The sequence below is a fragment of the Protopterus annectens genome, chromosome 10.part0 (assembly GCF_019279795.1).
Source record: "Protopterus annectens isolate FY-2018-M chromosome 10.part0, PAN1.0, whole genome shotgun sequence".
NCBI lineage: Eukaryota > Metazoa > Chordata > Ceratodontiformes > Protopteridae > Protopterus > Protopterus annectens.
In genome coordinates, this window is record NC_056744.1 from 371,589,844 (window position 1) to 371,610,690 (window position 20,847).

At 38.1% G+C, this 20,847-nt stretch overlaps 2 protein-coding genes across 4 annotated transcripts in view; one reads left to right on the forward strand and one right to left on the reverse strand.

Annotated features, from left to right (window-relative positions):
* The window catches only part of LOC122813140 (nmrA-like family domain-containing protein 1), a 918,981-nt gene that overhangs the window by 433,240 nt on the left and 464,894 nt on the right, over positions 1 to 20,847 (reverse strand). The window lies entirely within an intron of this gene.
* The window catches only part of NCF2 (neutrophil cytosolic factor 2), a 612,590-nt gene that overhangs the window by 242,706 nt on the left and 349,037 nt on the right, over positions 1 to 20,847 (forward strand). Inside the window, exons 2-3 of the mRNA XM_044085286.1 lie at positions 8,388 to 8,470; positions 10,014 to 10,122. Coding sequence (XP_043941221.1) covers positions 8,388 to 8,470; positions 10,014 to 10,122 — 192 coding nt within the window. The remainder of the gene's footprint in view (positions 1 to 8,387; positions 8,471 to 10,013; positions 10,123 to 20,847) is intronic.

Below are 20,847 nucleotides of genomic sequence, written 5' to 3' on the forward strand. Positions count from 1 at the left end.
TGCCAACTTTACCTCTCTCCCCTCCCCCCAAGGGCCAATCACAATACCAGTAGATTGCCAGGCACCCAGTATTACTGCTGCACAGTTTAAAACAGCACTGTCCAAGGCCAAGAATACAGCATCTATGGGACCTGGCAATATCCCTGGCTGTGTTCTACATGAACTACAGAGTCAACTGGCACCTCACATGTGTGCCCTGTTCAACCACAGCCTCACCTCAGGCTTTGTCCCTACTGAATAGTGCACTACTATAATCATCCCTCTCCACAAAGGAGGAGTGATTATAGACCCTAGGAACTATCGTCCTATTAGCCTGATGAGTCTGATATGCAAAGCTATGGAACGCATCATCATGAACCTAATAACTAAGGATATAGGGAACCTCCAAACTCTTGATACCACACAGTTTGGTTTTGTGAAGGGCAGATCATGCCTGCTCAACCTTGTCAACTTCTTTGAGTCAGTCACCAGAGCTGTGGATGATGGCAAGGTGGTTCATGCAGCCTACCTTGATCTGGCCAAGGACTTTGATACCATTCCCCACTCAGGAATCATAGAAAAACTCACTAAGCTAGACATCAAGCCATATATCACTAGGTGGGTTGCAAACTGGCTCACAGATAGAGCCCACAGTGTAAAAGTAGCTGACTCCAAGTGAGACTGCCAACCAGTCATGAGTGGAGTCCCACAGGGTTTGGTCTTGGGTCCTCTCCTGTTTGGTATCTACTTCTCTGAAGTGCAGGTGAACACAAAGGGACTCTGGTTAACAAAGATTGCAGACAATTGCAAGTTGTGAGCTATTATTATCTCCCCAAGTAATGTTAACATCCCACAGAAAGGCCTCACTGAGACCAATGACTGGATTCAGAACCATGGCCTTAAGTTCAATGCCAAAAAATGTGTTGTCATCCCCTTTGGGAAAACCCAAGTCCCATGAATTACCACATTGATGGTAGTCCACTGAACACAGAAGGTGTTATAAGAGATCTGAGAACACAGGTTGACAACAACCTCTTTTTTGACCACCATATTGCCACTGTGTTCAGAAAGTCCTCCTATGTGGCACATCTCATTACTAAGGATTTTGCATCCAGGAAGAAAGAGGTCATTGTCTCCCTCTACTCTTCCCTCATTAGGCCAATCAATGAGTACAATGCCCCATTTGGCATGTACCTCACTAGACACCTGCAACATCTTAGAGGCCGCAAAAGTACCTCACAAAGAGGATCATAGGCCTTAAACACTTGTCCTATATGGACAGACTCAAAAAACTCCAAGTAATCTCTTGTCTCATATCGTCTACTTAGAGCCAATCTCTGCTTGACTTACAAAGCCATGTCTGACCCAGCTCTGTTAGAAATGCTACATCTAAAGAAATCCCAATCCCTCCGCATCACATGCTCCAGAGCCCTCTACCTCATTACCACAATCAACAGAACATGCTGGAGGGACAGGTTCATAACCCAGAGGCTGCCCATGCTATGGAATAGACTTCCCATACATGTCAAACAGAGCACCTCACTGGCCCTCTTCAAGAGAAATCTTGATGAGTGGACGGGAAATAGAGAATTCACCCCTGGGATCATTCCAGTAGCACTACTCAACAGAAACACTGGGAACTAAGGTCAGATGGCACAATGTCATGGTAATCCTATGGGCTAGGCTTGTAAAGGCTCAAGGGTCATTAGCCTAGTATACACCTATGAACCTATATGGCTGATGTGGACAGAGTGTGGTCACAGTAGACATGGTTGGGCAGGCACCATGTAAAGGTGCATGATCCACCAAAGCAGTAGACACCAATACTATGAGAGAAGTGCTAAAGACGCAGATGCCTGTTGACTCATATTTCTCTAAGGAAGATGATATAACTGCAGTGACTACATCCCAGCATCATATTTCCATAGTATGGGAACATGCAGGATTGGATATTAGCATAACATCTAGGATGCAAATATCTCCCATCCATCCATGACCTCATGTTACTTCTTGGGCCCAACTTTAAAGCATAACCAAAGGTGTACAGAGCACCATGGAGGTAAATAAATATCTGATGAGGAGTATCATAGAAGCCCAACCCGCTAACATATATGTCAGCTATGAGCTGAGATACTGTGATGCACATGATGGATGAAGTCACACAGTAGTGTCATCATGACGTTTGTTGTGACAAACACCACCTCCATTAGCTGTATTCTCAGCATGATATCACACAGCATCAGATCTTCCAGACATGCCAGGGCATGATGTCACACAGCACCAGATCTTCCAGACATGTCATGGCATGATGTCACACAGCACCAGATCTTCCAGGCATGGCAAGACATGATGTCATACAGCATTTGATCTTCCAGCTGTGGGAAGCTATGATGTCACACAATACCAGATCTTCTAGACATGACAAGGCATGATGTCACACAGCACCAAATCTTCCATACATGGCATGGATGTGCAGGATCACGGGCAGATGCGGCATATGTATCTGCCAATGCTGTAGGTAGCCAAGGCACACTGGCTGCATCTGTGAGTGGGAGCACTGCCACCTCATAATGTTTACACTGTACATCATTATCCTGCATGGCCACACCCACTCCTAATGTGGGACACAGGATCCATGATAAAGCAATAAAAAAAGACATTCTTGCTCCACCGACAACAAGAAATCTAAAACAGCTATACCACTCCATTAAGTGGACACAATCTTTGATAAGAAGTAAATATAACACAACAAAACAAAAACATGTCTGCAAGGAGGTAAGCCCTCTGCACCCCTGTCCCCCAAACAGCATTAACTTAAATATAATAACTTCATTACCGTACAGCCATGGGAAGGACATGGTTCTGCAACATTCCACTGCAGAAACCAATACAGCTGAATTGCACCTGTAAGTTCAAAAACCACAAATAAAAGAAAACTTCGAACTTCCTTGTTCCCATTCCCACAAAAAGCATTTCACAAAACAGTGGCCACAAACTTGGAAGAATGAAACTCCTTATCAGTAATAGTAGTATTACTGCCAGTGTTTTTTGATGTATGTGGTCTGATGATTGCAGACTCGGTGACAGAGGATATGATTAAACAACAGTCCCCCCCAGGACACTATGTAGTGTAGGGCACCTCAGCATTTCTCAGCTGCCGTGGCCAAGCTGGGTAAAACTAAGAGAGAGGATTCCAGAGACGATTTCAAACCACACTGTCTCACATCACAACACCCCAAGACATTCAGTGGAACACAGTGGAAAACAGCCTAATGCCTCATAGCAGACAAAATGGCAGACTCTGAGGAATAACTCATGGACGCCCCCTATACCAGAGATAAAGTGTGGTCTCTCCTGGCCATGCATGTGTCCTATATGTTCAGTGCCTCTTACTGTATGCTCAATGCCATTGCATGAAGTATCATTTGTCAGTTATGAAAATGATGATACCTGATGCATGTGATGCTTTTCGAGTCATGTTGTTCTATGACAATGTCCGACACACAGTGTGAGGTGACCATGCATAGCACAGAACAGACTGCACTGGTTTCAGCATAGTGACTACTATGCATAACATTTATCCCTGTGGCTCTGTAACTGGTGTTATTTTAAGGATAAACAGATCTTTGTTTGGTCATCATAGTGCCCACTTGATTGCATGATTTGCTGGTCAGTTATCTCAGGTTATGGAGGTAAGCAAGCCACTGCAAACATTACTACAGAGCTCCAGTTACTGAAATAGGGTCCTGAAATGTCTTGAGTGGAATTACTTCAACTGGACTAGCGCTGTTGTGGCTCTTAACAATATTAATGCTCGCTCCCACCTACTTTCAACACTCCTATATGCCTCCCCCCTTCTCGCCAATATAAATAAAACTGAACTTAATAGACTAACAGCCTGTTATAATCACATTGCCAGGTTTGCAACAGGCCTGCCTTTCAGAACCCATCACTGCATCAACCTCAGACAGCTTGGATGGCTGGAATTTCCTAATCTAATCCAGTATAATCTGCTGATATTGGCTAACAAAATCCTCTACACCCCAGATAATACACCAGCCCTTAGAAATACTATCCTCCCCCATAACAACACAAGACTGCTCCGTTCCTCTAATAAGCTACTGTTAAATAAATTTGTTAGAGTCAGACTGTAAAAATCATTGAGTTATTCAAAAACAATGTCAATCAATAACAAACAATAATGCAGGAGAACTCAAGTATCTTATATTCTAATTTATTGACAGAAGACTCCATTTTTATATATGTCATTATCAGTTTATCATAGTAACTTATGTTTTCCCATGAGAATGTTTATTATTTTCTAACTTTGCAAAATAATCTTTACTTGAAAGACATGAGCCAGGCTGTGCTTGAACGCTGCCAAGGCCAAATTTCTGATTACACTGCAGCTTGTGCTTCAAGCAATAATATGCAAGTTTATTTCTACTATTATTCTAGTAAGACAGAATTAAATGCATTACATATCATACTACTTTTCAAACTTTGTTCTCTATTATAGATTTAAGTACATTTATTCCTAACTAAAGCACACATTTCTCTATATATTTGACCACATAACTTATATATGTTTGAATGTTTGAATACACATCTTCCTAAGCAGCATACATTGTAAATATATATTTTTCTAGGCAGCATGTATGTAAATATATTTTCTAGGCAGCACATATGTGAATATATGTATTTTTCTAACAGCTACAAATCCAGACAATTAAAATTAACAACGCAGCTGGCATGGCCCTATTTGCAAACTCGGTAGGTAGAATCTGGAACATACTTCCAGCTGGCATGACCATGCTCTCCTCCCTATGCCAATTTAAAACCAAAATTAAACAACATCTGACATTAAACTGGCTATGCCACTGTGACAAGCCTGGCTAAGCCAGCAACATGAATGTAGTTTATTATCTAGTAGCTATTGTTAACTTGCTCCTGACTACAACCATGGTAATTTCTATCCTGTAAACTTGTCTATTCAATGCTTAACTATGTACCTTTGGAAATAGCCTACATGTAAATTTGAACTATTTAGTCTGAATGCATTTTTTATCTGCATTTTTATTTTAGTTTTATTATTTTTTTATTTGTATTGGTACTTTTGTATGTTTGGAGCTTATCTCCCCAGGCTTCCACTGTAAATGGACATTGATCCAGTCGAACTATCCCAGTCAAGAAATGTAAAATGAAATAAAAATAAAATAATGCTATGTACAATGGCAGCTTTCCAGATGCACCACCAGTTTATATTTATTCATTTCACCAGAGCAATTTTCATCCATGGTGTTTTCTGAATTTAAGCATATCTGTTTATATGTTATTATCCTATTCAAATGCACTGAATTCCATTCCAAAATATACTTATGCAAGTTTTGTCTAAACTACCAACACCCTGCAGGTAAATGGTTTCTGTTTATATATGCCTTACATACTGCAAATTAATTCTGAATCCTGCCCTAGGCCTGTCAAGTATTACATAACTTTAACTTAATGCATGAGTCATGTTAACATTCTGCACTGAGATAGCTGTGTAAGGCAGATAGATAAAGCTTTAATTGTGATTAAGATGGCCAGGATTTGATTATTGGACTGTGCACAGGATTTGCTACAATGGGATGGTGACTGTGAGCAGCTAATGTCAGGATGTCCATTCTGAAAGAAGATGGGCCAGTAATTATTGTACTGGTGTCCAGAGTCAGCATGTGGACATCGTGATCTGGAACATGTGTTTGTTGTCTTACATTGTGATTAGGAGCATGTGCATGTTGTCTTATATAGTGATCAGGAACATGCGCTTGTTGTCTTACATCATGATCAGAAACATGGGCTTGTTGTCTTACATCGGGATCAGGAACATCCACTCGTTGTCTTACATCGTGATCAGGAACATGTGCTTGTTGTCTTACGTCATCATCAGGAACATGCGCTTGTTGTCTTACATTGTGATCAGAAACATGTGCTTGTTGTCTTGCATCGTGTTCAGGAACATGTGCTTGTTGTCTTGCATCATGATCAGGAACATGTGCTTGTTGTCTTACATCGTGATCAGGAACATGCACTTGTTGTCTTACATCGTGATCAGGAACATGTGTCTTCAACAAGTGACAGCGCTCACTACTGCACATGCATGCATGTGTGCTTACTCATTTAGAAGGTACTGTAAGTTTCTGCACTGATGTGGTGGGGGGTTAATAAGTCAGCTGTTAGGAGAAAGGTTAGGCCTTACTATAAATGTCCCTTAGCTCTGCCTTGTGAGTGAGGAGTTGCATATGGTTCTGAGACCAGTTATGCTTTCTAATTGTTGGTCCTGGATCACATGGAGGACCCTGGTCTGCGAATGCTAAGCCAAATCCTCAGTCTGATGGAATAACATTGTACCCCACCCCCACGGCTGAGCAGAATATCTGAGGCATAGCAGGGCATGAACCACCTTTATTCCTGCCTGGATGATGGTAAAATAGTAAATTCCACAGGTAACTACACTTGCAGTTGAATTTAAATGTGACTGTGCAATGAAGATATTAAAATATTTTACTGAGTTTAGTTTACAGATGCTCTATCCGAGCACAAATGGGAAAAAATGCATTAAGGAGGTTTTCACTGAGATTGCGTAGCAACTGGGGTAAGAAAGTTTGCTCTCATCCTCAAAGTTGTGCAACCTTGGAGCTAGTTATTTAGAGATGTGTAGACAGGGGCACAGACCCCCACATGGGAAGTACAGAAGGACATAGGGTATATAAGGTTCACCTCCCCAGCAAAAATATCTGGTGTCTGAATGTCAGTTTTGATGGTATTTGGTGAGCTTGCATGATAGTGTGTTTATATGGTTTGTCTTTTTCCCACTATTCTGCAACCTCATAATTAGTATATTTACAGATGTGGTGGGGGCAGCCATTGACATAGGGATGTATGAGGGGGCTTAATCCCTGCAAAAACAGTTGCTAAATGTGTATCTTGTTTTCATTTGATGTGTTGTGTTACAAGTGTTTTTCTGTTATTTTGAGTCTCAATGTAAATACCATTGATTTTTCAATATAGACCCCTCAGGACTATGGACCCCAGGGACATACACATGCAGTAACCCACCCTGTCATTATTGCTCACACATGAGTTGGTCCTCAAGCTTCTTTTGTCCTAACAACAGGAAGGTCTATCGCCCCAACATCAGGGGTGACTTTAACTTAGAAGGGGTTGTTTACTAGGCCTCTTGCACTAAATGCCCAGCTTTTTACATTGGCAAAACTGTTAACACCTTGAAGACCGGGATAGCGAGACACGTACATGATCTCCGCTACCTTAAACGTACCAGCCAACTGGCTCAGCACACACTAGCTACTCCGGGACACAACAGCTTCAAATTCCATGTGTTGGACGACATCTCAAAGACCCCGTACAATGGTGATTACAACTCGTTGCTGGAGAAAAGAGAACTGGGCTGGCAGATTAGATTACAATATAGAAAAAGACCAGGACTTAATTATGCGGAGTCTATTCAACACTAATTCTTCCAGCATCTCCATACTTTTGGACTCCTTCTTTTGCATATTTTGTTTCCCTGACAAAGTTTGCCTGTTGTCATGGCTTGTACTTGCATTTTTTTGCCTTAGGTGTGCTTAGCAGGCCAGCATGTTATATTTTAACATATTGTCTCATTTATTATCTGCCCATTTGCTTCTGTATTCTTGTTTTTGTTTTCTGTTATTTTGTTTTATTGGTTGTTTCTTCAAGTCATTCCTGTTAGTTTTCCTTTAGGATTCCATAGCCATCCTGATGAAGTTTTAGATGAAAAGCATAGCCTAACCTCCCTCTTTATTATTAGATGATAGCTGTAACACGTATTATCCTTTTGAGTTAATTTGCATATTTCCTATAGTGCATCAATCACAACTGTTTTTACGTGCTACTTTCTAGCTTTACAAACATTTTCATATTTGTTAGCTTTTTTTCCAAGTTGTTATTCTCTGTGTACTTTGCACTCACTGTTTTAGCTTGTCAATTGGGACTTTCTATAGTCACCCTGTTGCTTATAGTTATCAGTTAGGTAGATAACCATGTATTCACAATAGTCAGCCATTCCTCCTAAGCTGTACTGAAGATATCTTTGAACACAGTAATTTCTATATCTGGAACTGTGCTTTGATGGCTCGAATAAATGAATAAAACCACAGCAATACCAAAGGGTATTACTAGTGGCAATACAGACCCCTCACAATCATCTTCTTGAATAAAGAAACTGAGAAAGTAATGACAAGGTACATTTAATGCAGGAAAGTTCAGGCTCACATGCTAACCATTTACATGCAATGGATTTTGGAAGACTTTATGTGAAATGATGCACTAATTAAGAATGGCTAAATAAAGTTGTGTTCAAAATGTTAATTCCTATTTTGCAGGCTTTTGACAGCAGTATTGCCAAGGATGAACATTTGGCAGTGGCTTTCTTCCAACGAGCAATCACTTTTTACAGAAAGGAAATGTAAGTAAAGTCAGTTGTACTAATTATTTGTCTCCCCACCCCCGTTACAGTACGATTGCCATTTCTCATGATAAATAAAATTCCGCATTGAGTTCATCATAAAGCTTCAGTATATTACAGTAACAAATATGACTCTGAACCAAGTTGCATTATCATGTTGCATGCTAAGGTTCAGAGGATTACCTGCCACTTATGGCTCCTCCTACATCCCAAAGGATGTTATGGATGAACTACTGAGCATCCAAACTGCCCATTGGTGTACATGCTATGGAAGACTGTGGGTGTGCAATGTGTAACATCTGATAAAATGTCATCCTACCCAGGATTAGTTTCTCTCCTTTTTGTCCAGTGAATGTTAAGGACAGCCTTTAGCTCCCTCATGACCATGAACATAAGTAGACACAGTAGGTATCAAATAATGAACTGAGTAATAATTATTTGATAAGGATATGGACAGTCTGGTTCCATGGTCTAGGCCTAGAAATAACAGATACTTTTCAGCAAGTAGTATTTAACTGGGGAGCTGCAGTCAGAATACTTCTTAGGGAGACCTTGTTGCTCATTTTTCATAAGCACACATAGCATTTTAAACCCTGACAACTTCCCTGATATCCATTCAGAAATGTTATTAAAGTGATATCAAACACATAGATTCTGAGGTGAATGAAATAATGCCCTGATACAGATGGTAGACTTAAAACAGGACTCGATTCTCAGATTTCCAACACCATAACAGGATCTTATTAGCTGTAGGGCTTTAGGCTACCCAGAGTAATAATCACCCTGAGATACTGACAGGGATGACACTGGGGTAATTGTTTCCTACACACACCTACACACAGCTAAAAATGAAAAATGCATTTCATATGTAACCTTATTGCTATTAAATAAAGCTTTTTTTTACAGTAATTTATTTCACTTTGCTCCTGCGGGCAGCTATATTTGCTCACTTAATTGTACTAGTCCATAAGGTTGGGAGGGTGGCTTAATGGTTGTTTGTTTGCCCTTTTAACACAAGGTGCAGGGGTTTGACTCTCTCAAAGGATAATTGGGGGCTAAAATGGCTCGCCAGGGCAGTTAACAGGTACCAACCTGAAAACCTATGAACCTATGAACCTATTATCCCTGACTTTGAGATAGCATCGAAAGGCACAGAACCTTTCATGTGTGACCCTACTTGAGTCAAGACGAAAGAAGCAAAGTGTCAGATTCCACACTTAGACTCTGATCGTGGCATGCCTATCCATTTAAAGTTAACTGAATTTTTTCACTCCCACTGTGTTTCAGACTAAATGCAAAACAATTTCAGATGAGGAGATGACAATGGTGCAGACATGCGAGAATTCTTGGTCACAGATAAACTAAAGCTACATCTATCTATAACACTAACAACAGTATAGTCAAGACAATCATAATTACCAAAGGGACATCACAGCACCAAATGTATTTATGTCACTCAGGTGTTGAAAAATAAAAAAATAACAATAATCTAATTCCAGTGTGTAGCTTTAATTGCTTTCTTACGTCTCTTCTTTTCTTGCAGGTATGAAGATGCCCTCAGAGATTACAAAGAAGCTTTCAATCAGCTGAGAGGGAATAGTCTGATAGATTACAAGCTTCTGGGCTTCAGGTTCAGGCTGTGTGCCTGTGAGGTAATAAACCCTTTGAAATATGTACTCACAACAGTTGTGTAATAACCGCTTCCCTTTTTCCATTAAAATCTGGTGACTATCTGCCCTTATCTTTTTGTCTTCAGCCATTCATTGTGCAGAACAAGGTAACTGACTGCTGTAGCTTGCTAATTTATACCTTTATGTTCACGTCAGCAACTTCTGTAGTACCAAGCCTTCTTACTTTTCCACAGTGGTTGAGTCCTAAGTGTTGAGGGAAGTACAAAGACGGACAGAAAGTGATGAAGTCAAGACAAGGCTTCTTTGGTAACAGGGGTACTCACCAGACCTTTCAACTTTTACCAATTAAAAAATAACTAAGGAAAAGAACCCAAATTAGGGACATCTTTTAAATGTTGGTGCTATTATCTTCGAAATTCTCAAAATGATTTCCAGTTTTAGGAGGAATGGAGCAAAACTTTGAGAAACATTGGGGGGGGGGTGTCCCTACAAAACTGGAACAGTTAAGATGTCTGGTACTGTCACCCAGAATACATACTGGTTTCCATTGAAATAACACCCAGAATACATATACCGATTTCTGAAGAAGTGAAACACAGCATTTAATAATGTGTTTCTGACCTAAAAAACTTTAAAGGTGCTGTGACTTTTTTTTTGGTTCTGCCGTGCCTGGCTTTATGATGTATTGCTATACTTCTGTATGTTCCTTGTCTTTTTACACCCAATTATACTTTCTTTTAACTTTCATGACCCAGTTAAGATTACCAGAGGAAAACATAAATTCTGTTTTTTTTAAGGAACTAACACTTCTTTGGGGAGAGCTACTACAACAGCAAATCATAACATTTGAGTTATACCCACTTTGCAAGTGTTTCTTCCTGGTCAGATATTGAGATGCGGTGGCTTCTTCCCTTTGAGGTACCAATGCAGGTTTTACGTTAGTAGGCCCACATTTACACAGGAGTGTAACCCCCTTATATCTCTTGCATCGCTGTCCTTTCCTGAAGTTCTCTTCTCAGGGCCTTACATCTCTCACCTTACAAGAAGAAAATTTTTTTTCTGTATAGCTCAGTGTTCTTCTATCAGTGATTTTTACTCTTAAACATTGTTTTTTTTTCGTCTTTGTTGTTATATCTACTAATGGCAACTAGATCACTCAACATGTATGATTGTGGCAGGCAAGCAGCTCTAAAGAATTTCCATTCTCAATGTTTTTTTTTTACACTTTGTATAATATCATTATTGTTGTTATTTGTGCTTTTAAATTAAGTACAGCTTTTCTCCTCGGACTCCGCTATAAATGGACCTCGTCCAGTCGGACCATCCCGGTTAACAAATGTAAAATAAAATAAATAAAAAATAAAATACATTTCTTTTTTTTCTTTTTTCTTTTTTAGGCCGTGAATAAAACGCCAAGGATTTTGGTGATATGGTCATTTTTAATTAGGCCATAAAATTAAAAATGCTAAAATCACTGGCCTACTTTTCAATAATATGTCATCTAAAGTTTACGCAGAAAGAAAAAGTCAAAGATGTACTTTCTGAGCCCACAAAATCAGAGAAAGTAAGGATGTTGATTCAGAAAAGGGCATAATCTATTACAAAGAATGCATTATCCCTAGTGGATTCTAGTTTTGCACCATTTACGTTTGAGATTGCACTTTAACTTGACTGACTCCAATGAAACGGACACAAAGGGGGTTGTAGGGGTGTATGCAAGCCTGGAGAGTCTCTACTAATATCAGTACCTCCCAGATATAAACAGGTACTTTCAAAGATACCAACATCAGAAGAGGTCAGCATTTCCAAAAAATAGTACAGAAGATCAAGGAGTCCAAGCTGCAGGTTTTAACATTGACATCCAGAAACTTCTTCTATACCAAAGGCTTCTAATTTACAGTATTAGCTATTAGCTTTTTTTTCAAAGCTTACCACTGACAATGCCAATTTACAGCAGCAGCTTTTTCTTTTGTTGCGTGGCCTCCCACTAATATTGGCCTTGGAAATTGCTCTGGCCTCCTCGGAGAAGTCCATGGGACTGATGTTAGTCACTCTTGGTGACAGGCATAGAGTAGAGTCAATAGATTAACACTCCCTACTTATTTTTATTTATTTTATTTATTTATATTTGTTGACCGGGAGTGTCCGACTGGACGTAGGTCCATTTTCAGTGGAGGCCTGGGGAGAAAAGCTCCACAGTTAAAATAAACAGACAGTAGTTACATTGGATTACATAGTGATTAACAATTTACATAGTAATTACTTACAACATATTTACAGATGAAGAAATAGTACATCAGTAGACAAGTAGAATCTTTATCTGTGAAGTACATAACAGACATTAACAAATGTTATAATAAGAAGTTCCTGCTGTATAATAAGTACTAGGCTTATGAGCATCTGAGCTTGCTATAATCAAGGTAGTTAGTGGAGTGGAAAGAAAGGTAGTGGTTGGATTGGGTGGGTGATATTAGAGTGGGAGTTGCAAGGGCATAGCCAGCATGTTTTTAGGTGCGCTTTTAATAAAGTTTTGAAGTGGGTGCATGATGGTATGGAGGTAATTGTGGGTGGGAGGGAGTTCCATAATTTGGCTACGGTGCAAGAGAATAGTGCTTCACCAGCAGAGTTATTGGCTTTAGTGATCTGCAAGTGATTTTTGTTGCTGGATCTTAGTGGTCTGGTGGTGCGATAGGGTTGGAGTAGATTCTGGAGGGATGGGACATTTAGTGTATGGTTTACTAGTTTATAGGTGAGTGATAGTTGATACCATTGAAGGAGGTGAGGGAGTTCAAGCCAGCCCAGTTCAGCAAGTGAGAGGCAGTGGTGACTACGGTAGGATGCCCCTGTGGCGAATTTGGAGATTTTGTTGTAGCAGGTCTCTAGCTTGTTTAGATTGCATTGCCTTAGGTTGGTATATATTGGAGAGGCATAAAGTAGGGTGGAGATAAGGTGGGAATTTCCTATTGAAATCTTTGCTGCTTTGGTGAGAAGTTGCTTATTTCTGTATAACACTCCTAGTTACATCAGTACATAAAAAAATTGGATAAAAACAAAGAGAAATAACTTTTTCCTTCATTTCTTCATGAATTAGTGAGTATTTTTACCTTGATAATGCTCCAGTTTAGTTCAATTCATATTTTGAAGTAATTTCTTTATCTTCTAGTTTTCCTCATGAAAACATGAATCTTCATGATACTCTGAACATCACAGGAGAAAGCTATAATGTGTCCTACACAGATTTCTTCTCCAAATGTGAGACATTCACAAATTTTAAGAGTCCCAGAATCTATGGAGATAATTACTTTTTTCTTCAAAACATTTCAACATTTATGAGAAAGAACTATACATGACCTTAGCATCAGCCCCTTGGTAATAGTACAGATAAATTCTTATACAGTTTTGATAAAGGAAACCTTTATCTTTGTTTCACCCTAAATCCTAATCCTGCTAGGTTAGCTATATGAAAACATTTGGATACTACTGTTATATCCTTGGCACCTGCAAGTATTCTTGCCTTTCACTAGGAAAGGGAGGTTGCTGGATGGTGAATACAAGGGGTTCCTATTACGTGATCAAAGTTTTGAAACTTTGAACATGACAAGATCGAACTTGTCTGTTCGAAGTTTCAAAACTTCGAACACGTAAAAAAAATATGCAACAGTAAACTAACAGATGCAAGCAGGGGGGAAGTCCCCCTGCACCCCCCACACCCCACTCTTTAAATATACTAACTCCCAGATCGCACTACAGTGCAGTAAAGGGAAATATTCCCTTTCCGCTCTATAGTGCGGTCTTAGAGTTGGTATATTTAAAGAGCGAGGGGTGTGGGGGGGGTGCAGTTAGTTTACTGTTGCAAGTTTTATTTTATTTTTTTTACGTGGTCGAACTTCTGCAAGTTTGACTATATGCTTTCGACCATATAGGGTTCGAACTTGTTGTAGTTTGATCACGTAATAGGAACCTGATTACAAGGTCCATACCTTAAGCACAATAGGACTTAGAACATATAATTAATTGGAACACATTATCTTATCAGAACATGGTGTTACTGAAAATGCATGAAAAAGCAAAACATTGATGAATTCTAAAGAAAAGGAGGACTTGGTCTTCATGATTGGAAATGCTGAGTCGGTAGGTCTTCGGACATTACTTTGTACTAATGATGAAGATGATGCTGTTAGTAAAGCTACTGTGGCATATAAAGTGATCTACGTTAAAAATGTTTCTGAAAGTTGGTAGAAAAGATTTCTAAGGAATTTTGAAGACTTACATATGTTAACTTTTTCTTTTTTTGATACTACAGTGAAATGCTTTTAGGAATTTTTACCAATTATTAATGTGTAATTTTTAGTTTAACATTTAGTTTAGTTCAGGTTAGTTTAGTTTAGTTTAACATATATTGGATTCACAGAGCTTGAAGTAGGGTAGCACTGTGTCGAATATCACACTGGTGAGTGGGGTATTTAACAAGTAAACATGCTAATTGTCTTTTACAACGCAGCTACCCTAGTAAACCATTCCCACGCTTTTATACATGGAATGGTGAATTTTTACACTTTATTCTGTTTTTTTCCAGCTACTATTTGGATCGTTTGTGTGTTTTTAATAAAGAAGATTCAAGTTGAACTAGCTTGTGCTTCCCTACTTTCATTAGTGGATTTATGCTTAAAAAGATTTTAAATAAAGTATTTCTGCCACCTGTTATTAGGTGGAATATTCACAGTATGGTTTTATTAGGTTCCTGAACTCTAGGGAATCTTAGATCTTCCACACAGAGAAGTTTCCTCATTTATATAGTCATACATTGGTATTTCTGCTTGATAGCTTCAAAATTAGAATGGTGTCACAGGAGAGCATTACCAGATATACCTTAATGAATCCAATAGTTAAAACCATCCAAATGTACGTTAAAAACTTCATCAGATATTGTTAATAGTTTAAAATTAGTTTAAATATCTGAGAAGTTGGTCATACATCAGCTAGCCCTCATCCAATCGTTGGTCTTATGATAGGCAAGCCCCCACCAACTAGGACGTTGCATCTTCCAAGTTTAAAAATAATAACCAAAGATTCTGTCACACCCACACAAAATCAAAATACTGTGACCAATCAAAGAATTAACAGTTATACATATTATGTGTAAAGGAACAACTTAAGACATAGTTTAAAATATGATTTAAAAACATTTAACAGTTTAAAACGAGTTTAAATATCAGAGATACCAAACTTACGTCAGCTAACCCTCAACCAATCATTAGTCTTATAAGAGGCAAGCCCCACAAGCTTGGGCATTGCATCTATGCGAGTACAAGCCAGCCTGTTCATTCATAAGTATCTTCCAACTTAGGACAATATAACAAAAGACTGTATCATGCCCATATAAATCCAACATGCTATAACCAATCAAGCCATTGACAGCTGAATATGTAATATGCAAGAGGAAAATCCAAACATGATTCAAAATATAGTTTAAAATATAGTTTAAGACTGAGAAAGTAAGTTTCTATAACTTATACATAAACAATTAAAAACTGTATCAGAAATTGCAATAATAAAACTTAATTAAATATTTAAAAAATATGTATATCTCTGTATTTTAAAAAATGAATATTTTCAAAAATTAAAGCCATGTATGCATTTAAGGGCTGCTGAGGAACACTAAACGAGGAGCAGATAAGTAGTGCTATAAAAGGACATTGATCCAATGCTTTTAATTTTAACAGACACACAATTGATGTCTGTTTGTTTAATCCTGACCAGCTACTCGAGCTTAGTCTGAACTGTCAGTAAAGTTCTCTTTTCTCCAATATCAATGACCATGGTCCACATTGTATATGTTTTGAAATTTTTCAATGATTGAAAATTTGAAATCATGACTTGGGTTGTCACAATCTTGCTTATACAAGGCATTAGTGTATTTTTTCTTTTTAATGCCCAACAGGTGCTCATAGACTCTCTCTCAATTTCCTTTCAGTCTTCCCAATATATGTAGAACGAAGAACAAGATGGACAGAGGGCTATGTACACAACCCCCAAAGTCTTACAGTTAAAGTTATTTGATACTTTGAGTTTTTGCATGTTTACTGTGCTCACCTAGATGCATTCAAGAACAATACCAACAACTGCCCCATTTTCTCATTCCTGATTTTCTGGGGGTGTTAATGTTCTTTCATGGTTTCCAACGTATTTTTCATGCTCATTTCCTTTCTGTAAACAATGAGCGGTTTGTTATTAAGTTTCTCTCAAATGTATCTATCCTCACTTAAGATAGCCCAATTTTTCTCCAAAATCCATTTAATGATGTTACTATCAGTGATCAACATAGAAATAAAGCAGTTTTTATAGGGGGTTGTTTTCTGGATGTTGGTGACCTTTTCAAAAAATCCACCAGGTTAAGTAAGCATGACCTGCCCTTGACAAATGCAAACAGAGGTGGGTCTAGAGGGTCACTATGACCTGACTGATTAATTCCATGATTGATTAATTCTGTGATAAGCCTTTTTATGGATTTGCATATGAAGCTGGTCAGAGTTATGGGTCTGTAACTGCCTGGGTCTATGAAAAGTCCTCCCTTTTACAGGGTCCTTTATGCCATTCACTTGGTGCAAAGCCTGTATGGAGGCTGAGCTTGAACAGTGTTGTTAGGGGTGTGGCTGGGGTGTGGCTGAGACTGAACAGTGTTGTTAGGGGTGTGGCTGAGACTGAACAGTGTTGTTAGGGGGTGTGGCTAAATGATGCTTCAAGCTATTTAAGATGCATCCAGAGATATTGTCAGGACCCATCAATAGAGCATTTTTAGCTTTTGATAGCACTTTTAGGACTTGAGCTTATGTGATAGCTGGAGGTGAGTCAGTTTCAGGTATATCTTGAGGGACAGCCGGAGGGGAGCGGGGGAGGGTAAAGTTACAGCTACATTTATCAGCCAGGAGGTTCACTATATCTTCGGCCTCAGTGTGGGTAACATCTTTCACAATCATCTCAGCGCATTACTGTGTTGTGCTTTTGAGATTATAAACATAACTAAAAATATTTTGTAGTTACTTTAGCCTCAAACTTGGCTTTGGTGAATTTTATTAAGCTGCTGAGTTGTTTGTTTGTTTATTTCAGTGAGAAGGGCTCTAGCATTGTGAGAATTATTCTTCTAACTTTTGGTCAAAATTCTTTTCTTTTATTATAAAAATTGTTCATATAATGATCGCCATCATGTTCTGTTTATCTGCTGATGAAGCTTTAGGTCCCAGGTACTGATGTTTGCTAAAATATTAGACTTTATGAAGAAGATCAAGAAAAACAGGATCTCTACTGACACAGTAGATAAGACAAAAGTCACCTATCAAAGGTCTATGAGATGCTTAGTAAAGGAATAGAGCTTCTATCAACTCTTGTTAGTTCAGTCTTTAAGCCCAAAATCTTCTTAATTAGGAACCTCTGGAGCTTCTTTAGCTGTTTTATATGTCACTTGAGGTACATCCTGAAGGGGGAGTTACACTCTACAGTTGGTCTAATCAGTGCTGGATAGAAGGAAACAATAACATCTTTAGATCTGGGTGAGTTAACATGGGCTATTAGTTATGTTAAGTAAAAGTATTTTCTGACTACAGTTGCCACACAGTGGTCAAAAGGGAGGAAATTATCAACCCAGGTCCCTGACTAGATTTCCGTTTAGTACAAGAGTATTGTCTATACAATATAAATTAAGGGTAGGGATTGTCTGACAACTTAAACTATACTACACTTTTTCAAGTTTAATTTTGGCCCATTTGCAGTTCATCACATATTTACTAAGGGAAATTGTTTCTGAAGAATACAAATGCCAGATGGAGTCTTGACAATAATTCCCATTTTGCAGTCATAGTAATGTTATCTTTTCAGTTCTATTTTTAAACAATGAAGCTTTTCTCATACTTTATATGCTTCGATATGTACATATTCATTAAGTCAATGCATAGATATGTTTGCAGAACACAACTCCCTTAGAGTATGTGCTACTGTAGGGCAATATTGCACTTGATTACATTTTAAATAGACAATGTCAGACTGTATGATGTAATTGTAGTTTTTGTACTTTATTTCAGACACATGGGCAGCATCTACTTTATGAAGTTTATTTCTGATTATGATGTGACTAAAGCCAAGGAAGTTCTTAATTATGAGGAATTTTATATTATGAAATTTTACAGTGAAGAATGGCTGACACTCACTCTGTCAAGCTCTTTAAATGAAAAATTGAACCAAAACATACAAACAAATGAATCATAACTGATCACAAAAGAAAAACAAATGTTTTACTTTTGCAGTCAGTTAATCATATAAAAAAATCCTAAGAATACCAAAATGTCAGTTTTTCAAAAAATATTGGTAACTGGTTGTGCACGATGACAGTACTGCATGAGTAGGATTTTGCCCTTTCTTCGCTATATTGCGATATCAAAGTTGGTATGTATAATTAGCAAGAGGTGTGGTGTGGATGGGGCTTGCTCTCCTGCATAAAAGATGTTTCTTTTTTTTGTTTAGATTTTCAGTCTTGTTTAGCCCAAAAGCACACCCTGGCATGAATTAATCACCTGTACCCTCTCTTACCTATATTGTCTCATTATTTCATGATTATGAGTATCCAGTACCCTAACCATCTGAGCTTAGCAGCCTTGATAATAAAGCTAGCAACACCTATTTGCATTAGTATAGCAACCTTGATATGAAGGACAATACTGTGACTTTTTATTTATTTATTTATTTACATTTGTTGACCGGGAGTGTCCGACTGGACGTAAGTCCATTTTCAGCGGAGGCCTGGGGAAAAAAGCTCCACAGTTAAAACAAACATACAGTAGTTACATTGGATTTACATAGCAATTAACAATTTGATTAACATAGCAATTAATTACAAACATAGTTACAGATGAAGAACATAGCACATCAGTAGACAACTAGAATCTTTATCTGCGAAGTACATAACAGACATTAACAATTGTTATAATAAGAAGTTCCTGCTGTATAATAAGTACTAGGCTTATAAGCATCTGAGCTTGCTATAATCAAGGTAGTTAGTGGGGTGGAAAGAAAGGTAGTGGTTGGATGGGGTGGGTGATATTAGAGTGGGAGTTGCAAGGGCATAGCCAGCATGTTTTTAGGTGCACTTTTAGTTAGGTTTTGAAGTGGGTGCATGATGGTATGGAGGTAATTGTGGGTGGGAGGGAGTTCCATAATTTGGCTATGGCGCAAGAGAATAGTGCTTCACCAGCAGAGTTATTGGCTTTAGTGATCTGCAAGTGATTTTTGTTGCTGGATCTTAGTGTTCTGGTGGTGAAATGAATGGATATCAGAATGTCTAGGTTTGCAACCAGTGAAGACAAGTTTTTCAGTATGATAGACCACCTTAAATAAAGAGAAATTTCAAAGCAGGGACTATCTAAACCAGATAGCCATTGAGGAAGGCAAAAAGCTTCAAAGTACATTGTATGGTCCCTTTAGTCAACTGGCAAGTACTAAGGTTTTCACTTATGGTAATTATACCCAAAAATGTTTATGATTATTAAACATAGACTAGATTTAGAAAGTGTTAAAATATAATAAGCTAATACTGGAATATCTTGTTAAGAAATAAAGAAATGGAACAGGCATCTGGTACATTCCCATTGTTTAGTAACAGAAAGAGCACCAACATGAAAGCTGATGCAAAGGAGATCCTAGTAAGATTATAGGGGCAGTAATAAACACTTTGGGATATACGGTTGTGGGTTCTGCAGACATTAAATGTTTATGTTTAATAGCACCCATTGTTTTTCATGTGCAACCAGGAAAGAGTTTTGGTATGAAAGCTTGCATAGAGTTAATCCCATTAGTGCATTCTTCAATGCTGAACGTTTGCTTTATAGTGTATTTCATGTTGGCAAAACAATGAGAAAACTAAGTGATCGAGTCTATGACTATCTTTATGTTATTAATTTTAATAATAAATGACATGCACTGCTTACACAGACTGCATCCTGTCTCTAATACAAGAATGTGCCTTTCATGTAGATGACAATGTACACGGAGACAATAGACATAGTGACACTAAAATGCATTAGAATGCAAAGAATACCAATGGCAGGTTTTGTTAGATACATATATGTTTCCAGGCTTAAATGAAGCTACTAATTTAAAACAATTTTTGAAGTACAAACCTTTAAAAATAGTATGGACTTGGAGGTTTTGTGTGACTGCGGAAAACAATAACTATATTACTTTTATTAAGTAACTGAGTTTTTCAAATGTTTCCTATGTTTTTAAGGTATGTTTTTATAAAAAATTAAATTGTGATTGGATGCTGAAAGTCACATGATTTATAAATGTATTATATAAACCATTCAATGGAGTTATGGTTTGGTCTCTAAAGTACTTTTTTTAATTTGTGTATGAAAATGCTACCCATTGAAACTGTGTTTTGTATTGAGCTAAACACATCAAGTAAATTATTTAATATATTCAATATATTTTAAGAGGTAACATTTCTTCCATTCTACAAGTCCATGAATAAATTACTTTGGTTATTGGTTAACACTGAATTGCCCATATGACATATAGTACTCCATGCACTTAGACAAGAAAGTTCCTTGTCCTAAACATTAAAGTTTGTGGAGAGTAACAAATGGTGAGGCATGGTAAAAAAAGCCAAGGAATAACTGACCACCACAACCAATAGCAATATAGTAGACTTGCTGAGGTTGCATAAAAGGATAAAGCCCTGACTATGATTCAGTCAGC